Below are 19846 nucleotides of genomic sequence, written 5' to 3' on the forward strand. Positions count from 1 at the left end.
CTTCTTAGCTTTTGATGTGTTAAAGTCTTAAAATACATGTGTAAAACTAGAGGTATATGGGCAAACCCTGACCCATGAGTTTAAACCTGATAAACGTACACACAAATACAAAACGTGTGAAATCAAGTAAGTAATGTAAACACACACATCGAGAAGCAGACATTTCAACAATTACGTAATTGATATATTTGTTGATTTGGTCATTACCAAGATGAATAAGGCTTCATGATGTCTATTGGTTTCAGATTTTATGATGAGCGAAATATTCATTTCATTACTGTAAAATAAATAAATTCACACAATTTAACTTACATGTATTCAAAAACTGTTAATGCATTAAGTCCAGTCAGCTGCGTGACTGTCTTCTCTTCTTTAAAAAAAGTTGCTATCTGCCTTTTATGAACCATGAGATAAGGACTTACGAAGGTTGCTTTTTATAAGCCATAATTTAAAATAAAAATGAGATATTACATATCTACAATACATCGTCAGGTCGTTAGGTTGGGAATAATTGACGAAGAAGGCAATAAGATATAAATGACAAAGAACCGATAAACATTAAAATTGACGATGAAGCAAAACAAAAGGTGTACACAGAACACTAAAAGGTAAGAAAATAACCACCAGTCACATCCGATGTGATGCCCATTTCAAGTAAGAATTCAGAGATAAGTCCTGTATGATCACGTCAAATTATATTACGGAAGACATGGCGACATATATTTCAAATCGTAAGAGCTGATGCAGAACAAAAGAATGTATTCATATTTTATTTTAATCAGATTTATAAATTCATATACTCCAACTAATGAATTAAAGGAACTTGTTTATTGAATTGTACTATCATGTTTCTCTTGAAATCATCATTATTGATTTGTTTACGTGTCCAATATTATAAACCCAAAACATTCTTCTGTAAAGCTGATTAAGGTCAGCGTATTCACACATACTGTACCACCAACCACCATGCACAAGGGCTGCACAGTTCCTTGAATCTGGATCATTATCAGAATCAAATGTTGAGAATCTTTTTCCGGCCGCTTTTCCCTGACTTCCTACATTTATCAGGCTATCCCCTGAAAAACCACAAATGATAGTTAAGGAATGACTGTAATAATTCTATGAAGAAATAACAAAAACAATGTGGTCCACATTGAATAATGCGTGTAGCGGATATATTAGCAGTGTGAAACACATTTGTATGTCATTCCAAATAGTGGAGTGGCATATCGGGAAAAGTACCTTATTTAAGGCGTTTAGTGGACCCAAATATCTCACGGCTGAAAATTCACATGAATAAAGGCAACATGAAAACTTTATACTTTCATTTTAGCCCTGTCGTAGGGATTTTTGCGGTGCTGTGTTTTGTAAAATCGCGTTAAAGTGTGATTTTCTGATTTTTTTCTTTTCCATTTTCAAACACAGGAACGCCTATTATAAATTCCCGAATGAAGATATCTTAAACAAATTCGTATCAGATGAAAAAGTGATGTATCAGGTTTTTTTTCCATCAAATTTTAATATATGAACATATGAATTGAGTGAATTGGACGATTTCAAATGTATGTAACATTTTTTTTACTCTTACCGTCTGTCAAAGTATATTACTTTTCTTATTTATATATCATCAATAGTTAATTTTCACAAAAATAGTGGAACAACCAATACTTATAAAGTTTGGATATATAAAATTTGATAGAACATATAAATCAACTTTTACAAGCATGACAAGCATTTTATAAAACTTATCGTATAGCAGTCTTACTACTTAATTTTCACCTCAATAAGTAATGTAACGTTCCCCTTTCCTATTTTCTCCTGTCATATGAAATGCAATGAATTTAATATGCTCTTTCAAAACTATTGATTTAAAAAAGAATATGTATTTATATCAATAGTTTTGGCTTTGTGCTTGAATAAAAAGGCTAATTTTAAACCACATTGGAACACATCCGAAAAATTCCGGAACATTATTGTAAGTGTTAACTCCATTAAATAAGAACAAGTAAAGTAGCTTAGCCTTAGATCGTGTTATTAAGCCTTTACATGTCCAAGAAGATTTTATTATCATGCATTTGAATTAGTGAAACAAAAACATGTGTGTGACGATGAATCAACTTTCGTTATAACACGCTTAATGGCATTTCAATGACTGGTATAAAATCTCTATTCTGGAGAAAAAATCAGACAACAAGCTAAGCAATCCATACATGTCGAGTCATTTGAGCGTGCCGATATTGTTTCAAATGACGCAAATTATCATGCAGTGCATCCAGTGGTGAGTTACTCTTCATAAATAACTTAAAGGAAAAGCCGCTTCAACATTCAGCATGCACTGTTAACAACTTGATGAAATTAAAAATTAATTTGCTTCTGATGCTTCAAATTAATCGGGGCATGACGTTGCTTTTCAAATACTAATAGAAAGTCTACATGACGAAATGCTTGCGAAAGAAAGACAAATTATGTTCGTTGTCGTATAGTTTGCCAGTTACATTTGTTTACAGATATTACAGATATTACATTTTACAAATTTGAAAAGCTGTTTTGAAATTTCAAATTATTTCTATCTTTACAATGTATTCCAACCTCTCTGATAAATATTTTGACTGGTTAGAAGTTGATAATTATTTTCAAATGAATAATGATTACAATGCATTATCATTTAATACTAAACGGAAATGTATACTTTAGCTGAGTGTGTGATGTTCCTTTTTGAAAAACCAGTACACCCTTGATCAGATAGATGGTATTGGTATTGTCCAAAATCTTTATGTAAAATGGTACAACAGTTATTGAGATTTGGCTAATGACTTCTTTAAAACAATAAAAATAAAAATGTGGTATGATTGCCAATTAGACAAATCTCCAGAAATTACACATACATTTACAATTATAGATCACAGTACGGCCTTTAACAAGAAGCAAAGCCCTTATCGCATAGTCAGCAATAAAGAGACCGAATTTACAAATGTAAAACAATTCAAACGAAATCAAAACGGCCTAATGAATGTACAAAATTATAAACGAATAAAAAAATGTAACAGCAACAAATAACAGGCTCCTGACTTGGGACAGCCACATACAGAATGTGACGAGGTTAAACATGTCAGCGGGCGCCAAACCCGCCCCTTATATCGGACATTGGTGTATATAAAAGAAGATGTGGTATGATTGCCAATTAATGGAACAACTCTTTATAAGAGACCAAATGACACAGATATGTACAACTATAGATTACCGCACGACGTTCAACAATGAGCAAATCCCATACCACAGTCAGCTATTAAAGGCGTCAAAGGGACAATCAGGTTTATTTCAAATGGTGGTAGATCCAAATTGTTCTTCAAGTCATTGAATGCAGATCAATTAGAGATTGTAAGAAATTTCTTTGTGCACCTGAAAATAAACATGGGTTGATAAGATTTGTTTGTACGTTGTAATTGTGCAATATCGCACTACAATGATTTTGATTTGCAAGAACATGATGAAATATTTCTAGCGAGATCTTTTCAAAATCTATAGACTGTGATGCAGTTTTATTTAGGATATGTAAGGGACTGAAGAGGCAGATATACGAATTATTATGTGCCTCTTTTTTCCAATAAACAAAAATTGAAAAGTTATTCCAGGGGTTGCTTCATATTAAAATCATGACAGTTACGTCGTATTTCTAATAAGGTCGTCTCTTAGATGTCAAACATGATGAATTGTGATTTTAGACTGGAGGCGTATCTTCAACCAAGACAGTGTTTACCTATTCACCATATGCACTTTGTTAAAAGTTATTGGACCCCCTGATGTCTGGCACACTTACAGCAGCTCGCGCTCTAACAGGATTCGACACGTCTTCTCTTAGCGAAATTGAAAAAGGAAGACGATACAAGGGGTCGGGAAAAAATGCCTGTATCAAAATTTGTCAATCAAGCTGGTTTTCATATTGACAAATATGTTGCAGTGAAAATCGATTCACCGGGAATTAAAATGACCCTAGAAGAAATGGTCAATCTGTACATGGTGAACTGAATAAACTTATAAGTATTGTCGGCGCCATACAATGACATCCACTTTTTTTCTAGTATTCCATCACTTCATCAAATCGATGTGCATCTTGATGTCTAGTGTTATTGTATTATGAGTATACATAGACAGCAACTTTTGAGGCATAATACTACTGTGAATCGTGTTTGTTTGTAGTTCACATACATATATCGGGCTTTCATGTCTGTTGTATATTCCATTGTTCATAGATATAAGAAGATATAGTATGAGTTCCAATGAGATAACTCTCAATTCAGGTCCTAATTTGTCAAAGTTCACCATTATAGGTCAAAGTACGGTCTTCAAAACGGAGCCTTGGCTCACACCTGAACAGTTAGAGCTCCAAAAATGACTAATATAAAACCATTGCAACGGTTTAATCTATATAAAAAACTATAAACATTTATGAACCACATCAACAAACGACAACCATGTATGTCGGATGTTTAATAACAAAAAAGGGGGACACATCATCTCAATGTAGTATTGGTCTAGTACTGATTTATTTATTAACATAAAAAAACTTAATATACTATAGTCTCATGAACATTAAGACTAATTTTTATAGTTCTAACATCTTTTTAAGTTAAAATAATCAGCCAAAAGTTTCATCTTTTTTTCATAACACCATGGACCGTGTGTTAACTTCACAGTTTTTATTTCTCCTCTGTTAACGTTCTTAATGACATTTTAACTCAACGTTCCCAAAAATATCTTTATATCTGGCCATATATTATTACATAGCTAAATCTTAATTATGAATATTTTTGTCGATAATTTCCGTAGATAAAGATATTTGTTTCATTTTCTTACATGTTGCAAGCGAGGGTATGTATCACTAGTCTCTGATAATCAGACATAAATATGTTTAGCTATACTTTTGGAGCATTCCTAGCGCATGCTTCCATTGAAAAAAATTCTCGGATAGCACGGGAGACTACTCAGAAATTGTCCACAATGTCTAAAATTTGCGATTTTCTAAAAAATCCCCCCTTTTGACCTGTGACTGCAGTTTTCAAAAATCTGCACCACTTTGGCACTCTACGACATGCCTTAATCAAGGATATTATATGTATCTACAAAATAGGACCAACATTAGCCGTGAGGTATTTCGGTCCATTAAATTTTCAAATTTACCTTATTCATGTTATTTGTCACCATACTAATAGACAGAAAAAAATACAATCTTTCCTTGTAATTTAAATATAAATTCCATTTTTATGGAGTACACCATTAAAAAAAAACGTTTGTGACATCATGGTCACATGCCAAAGTTACGTCTATGAGCTGATAAACAGTTTATAGCAGCCAATCAGAAAAAAATAATTAATTTATTTAATTGTAGTCTCAATAGTAAACTTTTTCCCTTCGCTTATACATATTATATTTCAAGTATTGAACTTTCATACCTCTAAAAAATGTGACTATTTTTCAGAGTATTCAAGGTTTGTTTTTCGTTCAGTGGTACATATTTCAAATATGTTCAGGACGAAATAAATGAACATGAATATGATATATAAAAGATAGCTTCAAAAAATTAAGAGTCCGCAATTTAAGATGGAAATTTGACTGACACTTGAAAATAAGAATTTGTCGGAAACGAAAAAAAATTGTCTTACAGCAGGCCTTCAACATACCCCTCAAATAGTTCTTGCAAAGACCGATGCAGTTTTGTCATACGAAACATCTGTCATTATCTCATTATTCTTGCCGGAACTTGCTGAATACTAGTAGTTGTTCATCAATTTTTGACCAAGCAGATGTTCAACTTTTGGTTGTACTGTGGGTTGTATAAAACTAATTTGAACATATCACTACACCCAAGGTAACATTAGGTTAAAAAAACAAAAAATGTCAAGGTGTTTTAGTGGTTACAAATAAGTTGTAAATGGTCTAAGTTCAAATAAAAAAAAAATGTGCATGTTCTATTACATGTATAGATAATGTCGAACACACTTATTTATTATGAAAGGTTTTTGATATATTAATTTATACAATATACTTGTCTGTCAGAAACATTGTGCTGTGTGCTATTGTTGATCTAATCAAAACAATTATCAAATATGTTGTAGAGTTAAACTGTATTTACGTGAGTTTCACAAATGAGCTTGTTTCAGGTTAGATTCATGTAAAATTTACGTGGCAAAATTTGTCAGTGTTATGCAAATAAATTCTGAATCGTCGAATTTGCTTCACAAAGTGAAAGCGAAGATGCTGTCTGTGTGTTTGAATCCCTTTAAGGTCACACTATAGAGTGATATGGGAAAATGTAATTCTTATATTTTCCTATTTGCATGCTGTATTTTTACACTATACTTTTCTGTTCAATCTGCATTAAACCTACATTTTTACATTAACATAATTTAGGCGTAGTTTGTGTATTTTTATAATCTGGTTGTGTTCGTTTTGTCCTCTTTCTGTAAATATATATTAATAGCAAATAATGTTACTACGTGTATCTATTTATTTTCGGATTATTTTTTTTACATTTTCTGAAATCCTAAAACTAGTTCACCAAACAACGTAATGACAGGTACTCCTAATATCACCTGCTAAGCGTTAGCATGTTATCTGTTTTGAATATCGTATTGATAGTTGCATGTCTGATTCAAACCTGTATATCACTATTATATTTGACGTAAATCATCATGATATTAGCAAAACATTTCAGTAGTTACGGTCAAATAAATGATGGATAAACAAATAATTTTGTATCGATTACTTTAACTTTAACATTTATCCTTGACTTGCTTAGTTTTAAACTTACCATTTGCCTTTTGTCTGTTTTATTTCTCTTAAAAGATATTGATTTGTCATCTTATCATCATGAAAAAGCAAAACCAGAGAGTTTTTTTTCAACTTTTGATGATTCTTACAACGGTCTGATTTTCGTTCTTTCGTTTCAATTGGGTACAATATTTTCAAACCTTAGTAATAATTTCTCGGGAATGGTGTTTGATACTATTCAAGATCAAGGAAACCAATGCCTTTCAAATATATATATAAAAGACAAATGACCTAGATGCTGATATTATATCCGGCGAAAATGGGTTTATCTTTGAAAACTTTGAAACAAAAAGTGATACGTGTTGAAAAACTGCAATTAGTTAACAGAGTAGACGGTCATTTAAATAACACAAGACATCATGCTTTAAAAAACATTTTTTTCATCAGCACTTGTTAATCATAGAATAATTATTACCGGCTGTTCCACTGTAGCCATTTACTGTGAGTAAATATTTGTTAGCCTCATTTCCAATGCTAAAAGTTGAGTAATCTGCATACTTGTTGGTACCATTAGCCTTCCATAGCTGGAAGCGGATTTTGTGTCGACCATTAGACGAAATAAGATGAATATATTCATTTCCTATTGAAGCAAAAAGTGGTGAATATAATCATTTACTACATGACGTACGTAAAAATTACGGACATAGTGTGCTGCTGTTACAGTAGACACCCAATAGTGTACGTATTATATGTCGACATACGTTTTAGCTGTAAATAAAGGCAAGAGTAGTATACTGCTGTTCGAAAGTCATAAATCGATTGAGTCCGGATTACACACTAAAACCGAGGGAAACACATCAACTATGAAAGGCAAACAATGATTAAAATATATGTAATTCAAAGCTCATAGGTCTGTAACATAAAGTTCAAATTTAAAACTTTAATGGACCTCGTGGTTTTTTTTCGATTAAGTTTTGAATATTGATATAAAACTGCCGTAAAGTTTAAAAAAAAATGTGCACAATTTTTAACTTTGTAGATAAATAACAGAAAAAAGACTACAATGTTATCTTGTTTTACATTTATAACAATAAATGCACAGTCATCATGCATGATTCGAAGTGTTGTAGATTTGGAATGATGTTAAGGAATTGATACCCCGGTTTTTCAGAATATACGAAAATTACCAAACAAAATTAATGTATATGAGCACAATTTCATGTGATATATTTTTTAGAGTATCAAAGGCAACATATATCACTCGAGTAAAATTTAAGCATCATGTATTGTTTTATTTTCTTCTCCAAAAGATAATAACTTCTTAACTACACTGTAAGTACTTAAACTTACCTAGCCAATATTCGCCATTTACGTTACCAAATCCACTTTTATAGCTTGTCCAATTTCTAGTAAAGTTAACTGATCCGTTAAACCTTCTTTGAATTACCTAGGACAGTATATTGAATAAAATAAATGGTTATCAATATACTTATCTTCGCAGTAATTTTAAAAGTGTATGTTGAAAAGGCAATGCAAAATAAAACAAAAGTCAGAGCAACTAGACAAGTTCTGTTCAAATTCTGTTTTTAGCAGATATAGCCGTGAACAGCATACTTTGTGCCCTTGTGTTACGTTCTCGCTCCTATTCGGAGAAAACAGGTCTGCCAAATATCCACTTTACTTATTGAATATCATTTTGTGAGTTAACACAAAAGTTAAACACATCTCACATAATACATTCATTAGTTTACATTAGATCTATAAACAGTTTTATCGCTATTTTGTGCAATTTTCCTTTGATCTTTTTTGTGCTAATTTTTCATATCATGCTACTCGCTTGAGATAGAAAATTATCGCTAGAAACTAAAAAGGCATGTGACGTTGCTAATGAAATTGATAACGTCGTCATAGGTAAAACAGCGATAAACAGATTAGCATTGGTCATCTCAACTCGATTGCTTTCTCGGTTTCGCCAATCCGGCTCACGCGAGAAAATCTATCTCGTTGAAATGATCAACGATAATCTATAAATACATATATATAACGAGATAAGTTGTAAATATTAATATAATGCCGTAGGCATGATCACCTTTCAGTTTGATGAAACAAAATGAATTAGTACAAAACATATTGTCGTTAAAAGATGTGGATGTATTTGTGCGCGTTGTAGTAAGGGGCTGGAGGCTTAATATGGCTTATTATTATTATTATGGCATATATATGTACTTGTACACAAAAGTTATCACACATATAATTTGGGAGGATACAACGAAATTCAGTCTCGATTAATGCACTAGTTTGGTAAGTATTGTACATAAGCACTCACATAATGTTACATTCAATATAATGATATAGAAAGCATACACTGGCAAAACATATAACATTGTATTGTGCTATGTATATGGCTTAAATTAATGTTTTTGTTTCATTATATGATGTGATTTTGTTATTTTTCGTAATGACAATTAACCAATTCTTCAGATTGCTTTAACATTCAATAATTGTGGTTATAAATTTGACGATTTTACACAACATGTTGTAATCCTGTCATTCTGCTTGTTAATGTGCTTGTAATTGAGTTGAAATTCAAAATAAAGTTCGAGTTATTTGGTATAAAAAAGGTGAACGGCAGGCAAAAATAAGAAACAAATGGTATATAGTTCTGTTTGTCTCACTTTCGCGACGTTCACATCACAGGCTAGACATTCATCAAATGACTTGTACTTTAATGTCAACAAATGAAACCCTTTGAATCAACTCACACTAAAGTTACTGGACAAAGGGAGATATTGGATTAAGCGGCAAAGCATCAATTTAAAGTTGTGTTTTCTAAACTTGTATTATATTTTAAACATATATGAATATCAATCTTTTAACATACATTTAAATTAATTCCATTATCTGTTAAACCAAGCACTAAGTTAATAATTAAGGTTTACGGTATAGCGCCCAAAGATAGGTTTGACTCCGCCACGTGCTTTTTCCTTATGTGCCTGCCGAAAGTCACGATCCCGCAAATGTAATGGTTGTCGTTGTTTCAAGTGTGTCATATGTATTTTTCGTTAATTGTTTAGTTATTAGTTTTGGGTGCCTATAATAGCATACAACAACTGCATTTAAACGCTGTTGCATACACGTAGTTTTTTTTTACTTATTGTCAATCACACCACGTCCAACTTGATTTCAATTTTTATGTGGTATTTTGTATACTGTAACCTTGTTTATCGTTTGTACGCATACCACATAACTCTTTTTTCGAAAGTCTGACAAAAGCTCTTTATATACGTGATAGAAAATAAAACGAACTCTTGTTAGATAACTGTTATTCTAACTCAAAATCTTAATCTGAATGAGACTCAACTCTTACTCGAACACCACTTCAAAGGTAACCCAAACTCGAATTTCAACACACTTCTTGAAACATACTATTAATAAGAGTTATATTTTCCTTGCTTACTTGAACTTTGATTGTGATGATGTCCTGAATTCTAAGTTTAAATCGAGGGCTACATTTTGTAACTAGAAGTTTATTTCAAAAAGTAACTCTAACTTTATTAACATTAACTCTAACTCGATTGACGGTAACACTCATCTAAGGCAAATATAACATGAAAACGGTTTTGAAAATAGAGCTAAATTTTCCAAAATAGTGTTTTTTTACCTCATCAATTAATGTGATAACCACAGCAAAGAGTGAGAGGACCACATCAAAAACTGGAACAAACATATCATGTTGTGTGAAATTTAAACACCGTAATGTACTTTTAAAGCCATATGAGGAACTATCGTAATTAATAACAGAACATAACGTTAATCCACATCAACATCAATTAATATTAAAACCAGACTGCCTAATAACACATATAAGGATTAAACGACATAGAGTTATGACAATACCATATTAAGTAATGACAAAACTTTATCAAGTCCATGCGAAACCATATCATGCAATATCGAAATATAAATAAGTAATGACTATTTCATATTGAGTAACATCAGAACATTATTACGTCATGTCAAAACCAAAATATGTAAATACAAAATACCATCAAGTAATGATAAAACAACATAAGGTTATATCAGAGTACTACATAAGACAGCTGTTGTATTCCATAAATGTTCGTAAACGTATGATTCAATCTGGTATGCAAAAAAGAAAATGTCCTGTTGGCAAATAATTTTATTCACGGTGTTATTTTGAAATAAATTTTCTAGTGCTGCCAATTTTACTGGTATTATTCCATTGTATTCATATGCTTCAATCTAGTGGGTTTTTGTTCTTGCAATTTGTTTCTGTATGCACTTTTTAAGAGCTTTTTCATTCTAAAACATTTGATTATATGACTGGATTTCTGTCAGACTTAAGTTGTTGTGATACGTACGGAACAAATATTGAACCAAATTATCTGTACACTTCACGTACCGTCCATTTTATTCCGTCTTGTAAAACACAATAGACAGGCTTTGGATGAATTCTGTCAGTTGGATATATTACATAGACGCCATTTGCTTTAAATGGGATGTCATAGCACTCCATTGGTCCTATAGAAGAAGTTGTATATATGTGTTTAATTGTATTAAAACAGCACTTACAGATGCTTCTATCCCTTGTGTACGTATCAAACAGAGACACAAGATAACAGGGCATTAATCAAAACGAAAACGGCAATGCCATGCCAGCAAAGGAAAATCGGCTAAAAGATAAACAAAGTCCTTTTAAGTAAATTAATGACTGAACAACGCGAAGGATTAAATTAAAGACTGAGCAACGCGAAGGATTAACTGATCCTTCGAAGTCACAAAAAGTGACACGCAAACAAAATCAAACGTTGCATTTATTTTATTAAAAAAATGTATCAATATCGTAAGTTGTTTCTATAATGTTTTAATCTGTCACATAGTGAGATTAAATTTTGTTGCTTTTTTTTTATTTAGACTAGAACAACTTAACACATTCATAACGAGTGTACTATTGGTTTGCTTGAGAGAGAGATATTTTAATTTTGTTCGAATCTTTAACATTCAAATAATTAAATACACTTAAACTTACTTACGTGAAACAGAACAGCTTACTCCATTCCATAATTCAGTATTATTGCAAGTACATGTATTATCATTACATATAAGTGATGCTTTACAATCATTGTGAGAAAGACAAAAATGACCTAAAGTGTTTCCTGTCAAATAAAATTAACAGTCTTAATTAACGGATGATAAAAATATTAAACTTTTCAGTTGTTTTACCAAAATAAATAGTTTTATAATACAAAAACTAATCAGAGATTTATTTCGTTTTCAATAGTTATCAAATGTACTAGGATTATAAGTTAGTACGCCAGGCGAGCGTTTCGTCTACATAAGACTTACCAGTGACGGTCAGATCAAAATAGTTATAAAGCCAAACAAGTACAATGTTGAAGGGCATTGAGGACCCAAAATTCCAAAAAGTTGTGCCAATATTCAACAACCAAACTGTCTGTTCTACTTATTATTCACAATAAAACAACAGGTAACACATTGTTCAAATATGGCCTTTGAAAACAGTGTAATTAATTACTTTTGTAGTGTTTGAATATCGTTGGAAGTACTTGATAAATTACATGCATATATTGGTGGTTTTGAATCTGTTCAAAGTTTGTTTTACCCTATGTACCACCTTGTCTCATCTCCTCGTTTCATTTATAAGAGATGATTTCCTCGTCTCATTTATAAGAGATGATTTCCTCGTCTCATTTATAAGAGATGATTTCAGCTTTCCAATTGTGAACTGTCCATTTCTAAGTAGCAACATTCCAGCAGCACCTGCATACGGGGTGTATATCTCCCAACTGATACGATATTCCCGTGCTTGCATTTCCTATCATGATTTTCTTGATAGAGGGTTGCTGCTCAGGAATAACCGTTTCACAAATGATATCGGATATGTTCCTTACAATCCCCTTCCCTTTCATGAATGTGACCTACCGAATTAGACTATTTACCGGATTTGTAATCACATAAGCAATACGACGGGTGCCACATGTGGAGCAGGATCTGCCTACCCTTCCGGAGCACCTGAGATCACCCCTAGTTTTTTGGTGGGGTTCGTGTTGTTTATTCTTTAGTTTTCTTTGTTGTGTCGTGTGTGCTGTTGTTTGTTTGTCCTTTTTATTTTTAGCCATGGCGTTGTCAGTTTGTTTTAGATTTATGAGTTTGAAAGTCCCTTTGGTATCTTTCGTCCCTCTTTTATAACAAATTCACATACTTATTGAAATGGTTTTTAAAATGTCGCAGTGCGAATATGTATGTTCAAATTATATTATGTAATTTTAGTAACAACAGACAAAAGAATTATGTCAACTGGTTTGATACGATAACTGCATTTGAATGTTAGCTAGATAACATTTTTGTTATAACCAAGTTATCCGAATTTTAATAGGAACTAACAGTGCACCACTTATTGATATGTTCCTTAAGTCGTAACTGCAATCCCCTTCCCTTTCATGAATCTGACCTACCGAATTAGACTATTTACCGGATTTGTTATAACATAAGCAACACGACGGGTGCAACATGTACAGCAGGATCTGCTTACCCTTCCGGAGCACCTGAGATCACTTCTAGTGTTTGGTGGGGTTCGTGTTGTTTATTCTTTAATTTTCTATGTTGTGTCATGTGTACTATTGTTTGTCTGTTTGTCTTTTCGTTTTTAGCCATGGCGTTGTCAGTTTATTTTCGATTTATGAGTTTGACTGTCCCTCTGGTATCTTTCGTTTTTCTTTTATTGCGTACATTCTTTCTGTTACAATAAACGACTTAAATCAGCAAAGATCAATGAAAACAAAATCTGATATCAATTTAAAAACACTTATAAATACTTGGATGATAAATTGTCTCTCAATAATGATGGCTCAAGTTTGAAGTTTACTACTCAAATTTACAATAAACGAGATGGTTTTAAGTTTCTTTTTGTTAATTATTGATTTAGATGATGACGTCTTACTGTTGACGTCTTATGGTGTTTACAAAATCCAATTTTCACTGTATTTTATGATGTTTTTCATTTTTAACAGAAGAATTCTCTGTATTACTGAAAAATAATTACAATAATATTTTCAATATCACAAACTTGTCGAAACATTTACTTAAAGTGGTACGGAATACCTATGAAAATATAACTCTTAGTATGTTTCATTGTAACGTTATAAAATCTCATGCAATATGCAAGAAGGATTATAATGTTTACACTGTTGCTACGAGCAGATGCACACTTATTGTCATTCATTTAATATTTTAACTGATTAATAATTACATAATAGTCTTTGATAAATGAATCATTGAAGAGACAAAATCGGTAAGTTTCAAAGTAAAAGAAATTAACAAAAGAAAACCAGGAGGTCAGAAAGTTTTTAAAGTGGCAAATGAAGGGAAACAGAAAAGACATGATAACTTTTTTTTCTTTTTTTTTTGGCCTAGGCATTACATACAATATAATAAAGTACAAAAAGTAAGAAGCTGACAATAAAAATTACAACCAAATAAAAATTAATAAACCAAGGACAAACCTGCTTCTTTTCGTTCCAAATTGATTTAAATCAAACTAGATTTGACTCAACGATACGTAAAAACTGTATTTTAGATTTAAATTGTAGGTATGAGTAAAATTGTAGGGTACATGTATGAGGTAATAACGACATCATCATGTCGTTATAACAACATTCCTATATCGTTATTATGACATTGCTTTATCATTATAACGAAAACCTTACCGTTGTTTCTTTGTGAGCATTGCAACACAGGAGAAACAACATGTTCATCTTTATTTTAAAAACCGCATATCAGAATTGAATCAATCATATATGATATGTGTATTCTGTGGTGAAAAAATTGTAGGATGTTATTTTTGAACTCTCAGTTTTCACCCTTTATCCTGGCAGGTGTAGAAACTATATGATAAACAAGTGTCTTCGCCGTCCGCATTTTTTTTTGGGAAAAGTAAAATCTAAATGAAAAACCATGGTTGAAACTGAAACTAAACATGTAAGATAAAAATAGAATATGTTTTTTGCTTTATCAAATTATATTTTCGTACGGAATGTGTGTGTCTCTCCGAAATAGTGAATGCAATGTTGTAAAGTTTTTCTTCTCAAGTCTCAATACAAGGTTATGACTGATTTTATATATTAAGGGTGCCAAACAAATATATACCTGTAACTGCAGTTTGATATTTGGTGGTATGAGAGATGAAGTGAGTAAAGACTTTAACATTTTGATAGCATTTTAAAGACTAGTTTGCTTTAATCTAAACACCAGTTGCATCTAAATGTCATAACTTTTGCAAAAATACCATAAAATTCTATCTTTAACGATCTTGATTATAAATAAGGATTTAGCACGGTCATCTCTTTTCTATCATCTAGTTCAGACTTTCAGGAGCCGTGGTTCTTTACACCAATGGATCCGTAGTTTATTTTGAATCGTACATATTTTTTTCTTATCTGCAGACCAACAAAATTGAAAATCTTAATCATGTAAAATATCAGCAGATTTTAAAGATTTTCCCTATGTATCCTTTATGCATTTTTGGTGTCTCATGCTTTGAATTTCATCAGCTCATATCTCAAAAACAACAACAATTACTCTGTGCTTCATTTTATTATCTCGTGTACTTTTACAATCAGAATCCGCATGTGAAATTTAACAACATTCTGTGGCATAGTTACGTACATAATTTTCTCTTCAATAGACACTCGGTCTTTTGAGTTGTTTTTTTAAGATAACTGCATGTACTTTATGTAATTTGTTGATATGTCAACATGTTTGTCTATATTCTTGTATGGTCGATAAGAGCATGTGTAATTTGTATTTGTTAATTAAATATTGACTCTAAATAAAACTTAGAACTCAATTGAATTGAATTAACAAGCCACATTTTCAGGCCTTGTTCAAAAGACAAGTCATTATCTGTTCAATTGTTTCCTGCCAAAAATACAGTGATCGTCCTTGGTCCAAGTTCAAGGTCACACAAAGATTAAAGTTGCAAAGGGGTACACCACCTCATGATACTATATCCACATGCCAAAGATGTAATGTCTTAGACTAGTAACAAAGACGACGAAGTAATTGTGTTTCTTGCAAAAAAACATTTAGTTGACCTTGAGGTAAAATTTTAAGGTCATATGAAGGTCATCATGATACAAGACGCATAACATCATGATGATACATCAACATGCCAAAAAGCTGAGGCCTAGATCAAAGAAAAAAGTTATGAACATTATTAACTTTCAAAATTGCCTTTGCCCTTATTTATTGAGCCAATTGCAGGGTGGAGGCCACATTTTAAACTTTAATAGAAAAAAATCTGGTTGGTATTTTTTTTTTAATTTTGAAATAACAACAGACTGATATATAAGCATGATAAGTAGGAATGGCAAGTTTTTGGAATAAATTAAACGACACATTTTTTTTTTCAGAAAAAAATGATTTTAAATACCCACCAATCATATTCAATTTTGGGGGCTGACTCTAATACCCCCTTTTTTAGTTCAGACACAAATCAAAATCTAGAATGAAAGAAAAACCTACAAGTAAAGTTTATCGGTGAACTAAAATTTGCCTCAGTTATCAACATAAACTATATATGCTATTGTCAATTTAGGATTAAATAGATAAAAATAACATATCTACCCAAATTTGGCCGATATTAGCATATAAAAGATGCCATTTCGAGTTGCCAAATTTGTTAAACCTATTGTTCAAATCTTTTGAATTTTTCAAAAGATGATTGATTAGCTAGGCCTTATTTATCAAGAAAAATTAAACGACAAATATTTGTTGGGGTATAGTGTTGGGTACCCCCGTAATGTTATCATCGGTATTCATTAATATAAATCAACGTGCAGACATCTTTTACAATTAGGTATTTCACATCTCATCTGTTATGGTAATATATATTCTATAGAAAGACACTAATGTCGTCATTCACCTCAAATGTCAACCAAACCTTTAAACAGACTTATTCAGAAGTCACATAGAAACGAGACTGTTGTCAAGTCATTAAAGATTGCATTTTTTAGAATAAATAATGATTCCCATTTATATCTTTGTGTCCTAAAAAAACACATATAATCTAAAACCAGTTATTGGCATGATTCGGGTTATATTTGTCTAGTATATTTTATGAGGTCAGAAGCTGATATGATAGTTACTGCAAGTAGTTCTTTGTCAATTTATGTTCATCGTTGTCTTTTTGTTCTTAGTTTCCACTGTTTCCTTAAGCTTATTTGATATCGGGCTTGGACTTTTTTCAACTGAGTATTACTTTGCGCATTGCTGTTTGTGGTTTTTTATTCCACATTAACTAGAGGTATAGGGGATGGATTGAGATTTCACAAAATATGTTTGACTCCGCCATATTTTTGGCGCCTGTCTTAGTCAAAAATATCTGGCCTTTGTTACTCTTGTCTTGTTTTTTTCTAATTTTGGTTCATTTATATTTTTTGGAGTTACGTGTGACGTCCATTTTCTCAGAACAAGTTTACATTTTTTCAAGGGACAAGCTAAAAGAAAGAAATGAGTTAACTTGTTCAATAATTTGGAACTGCAAATAACGCCTTGTTTCTTACTATGACGGCATATGCGTCCATTCCAAAACCAATCATCTCCTTCATTGCATACACATTTATCATCCACACACTGTAAAGTATCCTTGCATTCTTTTGTCTCTGTACAATTTAATTTTGCTTCTTTTCCTTCAAAATATGGTACCAAAAAATCAAATAACAGTCTTCAATAAACACTGTCGAATACTGAGTGTATGATGGATATAATAAAATGGAAAGATGATAAGTTGAATTATACATGTCTAAGTTGATTACAAGATGTAGAGAAAACAAAACAAAAAGTAGGTTTGGTAGAACTGAAAATGAGACAACTTTCCATCAGAGACCAAATAAACTTAAATCCATTATAATTCATTTCAAATTAATTATTTTCTTATATTAAATTCGAATAAAATTTGAAATTGTTCAATAAATATTTGTTAACAACTATGAATTCCTACCATTTGCTAAAAAACTATCTACAGATGAATCACAGAGAATGTTAAGTCTGTTATTAGGGAACATCAACAAACATGGCGGTAAGGATATATATTCCTAAAGAAAACATTAAACAAAAGAAACAAAAATAAGAGGATTTCTATCAAATTTCTTACTCGCACTACATTTGTTTCCCATCCAATAATCTATCCTATCGCATTTACAGGCTCCATGAATACAAAACAATGTTTCTATACACTCATCTGACATCGTACAAGTTGAGTTATGCGTCTTTCCTGGCAACGAAATGAATAAATGTTCTATATATAGATACTAGTAAACAAAATCCCATCACATAATTCAATTTCTTCAAAATATGTAGATGCAAATACTTAAGAAAAATAGGACGAGATATATTGATATATGACGGGATTTGTGTTCTCTGATTGACTTCACTCACTAACCAAGCTGTATTGTTCAGTAAATCTATATTATGTATAATGCAGTTTTCTTATTTAAATGTTATCGAAATAATTGAACCGATGCACTATATACTATATAGACTAATTGAGTTCTGTGTAAGGGTTATTTATGATAATCACAAATATATAATACATATGTTATCCAAATTTAATATGGGTAATATGGACTACGACATATTCACGACAATTTATGAAAACACTGTTATTCCTGTACTTGATTATGCATCCGGGGTATGGGGAGCAAAGCAATATGACAATTTCGAACGCTCATATTATAGAGCTATGAGAACTTTTCTTGGTGTCGGCAAAACAACACCAATTCCAGCGATATTAGCAGACATGGGATGGCATCCTGTTTTTATTCACAACCAGTGTAACGTTGTCCGCTTATGGCGTCGTCTTATGAACATGCCTGGTCACAGAATTGGCCAAAAAGTGTTTTTTTGGGATCGTGAAATGTCCAGACGTTACCGAAACACGTGGTTTAACAGCTTGTAGACAGATGCAATCTTTCAAACATAACTGACAACGACACGCTATCTCAACAAGATTCATACTAGACTCTTTTAAAAGTAAACTTGTAGCAGACTTCAAAGACAAGCTGTTTAACGAAATAAACAATATGCCAAAGTTGAGGACCTATAAACATTTAAAAACCGAATTTTATCTCCAGCCGTACGTACAAAAGCATTTAACAAGGACACAAAGATATGCAATCGCCAGATTTCGCTGTGGTACTTTCCCACTAGAGGTCAAACGAGGACGATATAGGGACATTCCCATCGAACAACGATTATGTAAACTGTGCAATTCTGGATCTATTGAAGATGAGCAACACTTCATCTTATACTGTGATCGTTACTCAGTTTTGAGAAATAAACTATTTACTGCAATATCACCAGATCCTACTTATCCTCTATGCATAAATGAACTTCCTCCAAATGTTGCCTTAAATGAACTGTTATCTAACAACATCAAATGTATAGCGAACTTTATCTTGGACTGTGATCGTATCAAAAGAGAAATTATCGAACTATTTTACTTCAACTGTTGAATTTTCTGATAATTTAGACATTCTTCCAAAACTATGTATTATCTATTTTTCAAAATTTGAGCTTTTTAAAATTTGTCGGTGCATCGTAAGCCTATCTGGCTGACTGTAATGTAACATTGTATTAATATGTATTTATTGTATATATACAGGTTGCACTATAATAAATCATTCATTCATATAATTTCAACAAATAATATTTGAACCAATGATATTATATTCAGTGCGAGATTTTTACAACCTTATTACTTTCGAGATACTTACCGGAGGTAACAGAATCCATACATTGATAAACATGCACTTATTAACAGCTGGGTCCAGTACGTGACAAATATTTAAGTTAATAAAGCTATGATCATGTTTTTTTCAATGGGTTCGAATTTGTTTACCTAACTGTATCTTAAAAGTGGTTAAATGATTTGTTGTATTAAATTTGTTCTTTGAGAATAAGTTATTACTGTTTACCTTCCAGTGCAATATGTTTCATCATAATTTTCCTTACTCACTTGTGCTATGTGATGGTATAA

At 31.8% G+C, this 19846-nt stretch overlaps 1 protein-coding gene across 1 annotated transcript; it reads right to left on the minus strand.

Annotated features, from left to right (window-relative positions):
• Positions 1-805: 805 nt before the first annotated feature.
• Positions 806-18124, minus strand: LOC143042430 (microfibril-associated glycoprotein 4-like). Its single transcript, XM_076214715.1, has 7 exons — positions 17963-18124; positions 17373-17498; positions 11823-11945; positions 11192-11310; positions 8119-8215; positions 7244-7408; positions 806-1076 (listed from the first exon to the last, which is right to left on the minus strand). Exons 1-7 carry the CDS (start codon positions 18054-18056, stop codon positions 844-846), a joined length of 957 nt encoding a protein of 318 aa, XP_076070830.1. The 5' UTR covers positions 18057-18124; the 3' UTR covers positions 806-843.
• Positions 18125-19846: the final 1722 nt, after the last annotated feature.

Source organism: Mytilus galloprovincialis, chromosome 8 (genome assembly GCF_965363235.1).
Source record: "Mytilus galloprovincialis chromosome 8, xbMytGall1.hap1.1, whole genome shotgun sequence".
Classification (NCBI taxonomy): Eukaryota; Metazoa; Mollusca; class Bivalvia; order Mytilida; family Mytilidae; genus Mytilus; species Mytilus galloprovincialis.

Coding starts and splice junctions, on each gene's coding strand:
- LOC143042430 (XM_076214715.1), bottom strand. CDS start 18,056: ATGTCAGATGAGTGTATAGAAACATTGTTTTGTATTCATGGAGCCTGT. Junction 11,946..17,372: donor TGGACGCATATGCCGTCATA/GTAAGAAACAAG, acceptor TTTATTTGACAG/GAAACACTTTAGGTCATTTT. Junction 11,311..11,822: donor AGTAAGCTGTTCTGTTTCAC/GTAAGTAAGTTT, acceptor CTTCTTCTATAG/GACCAATGGAGTGCTATGAC.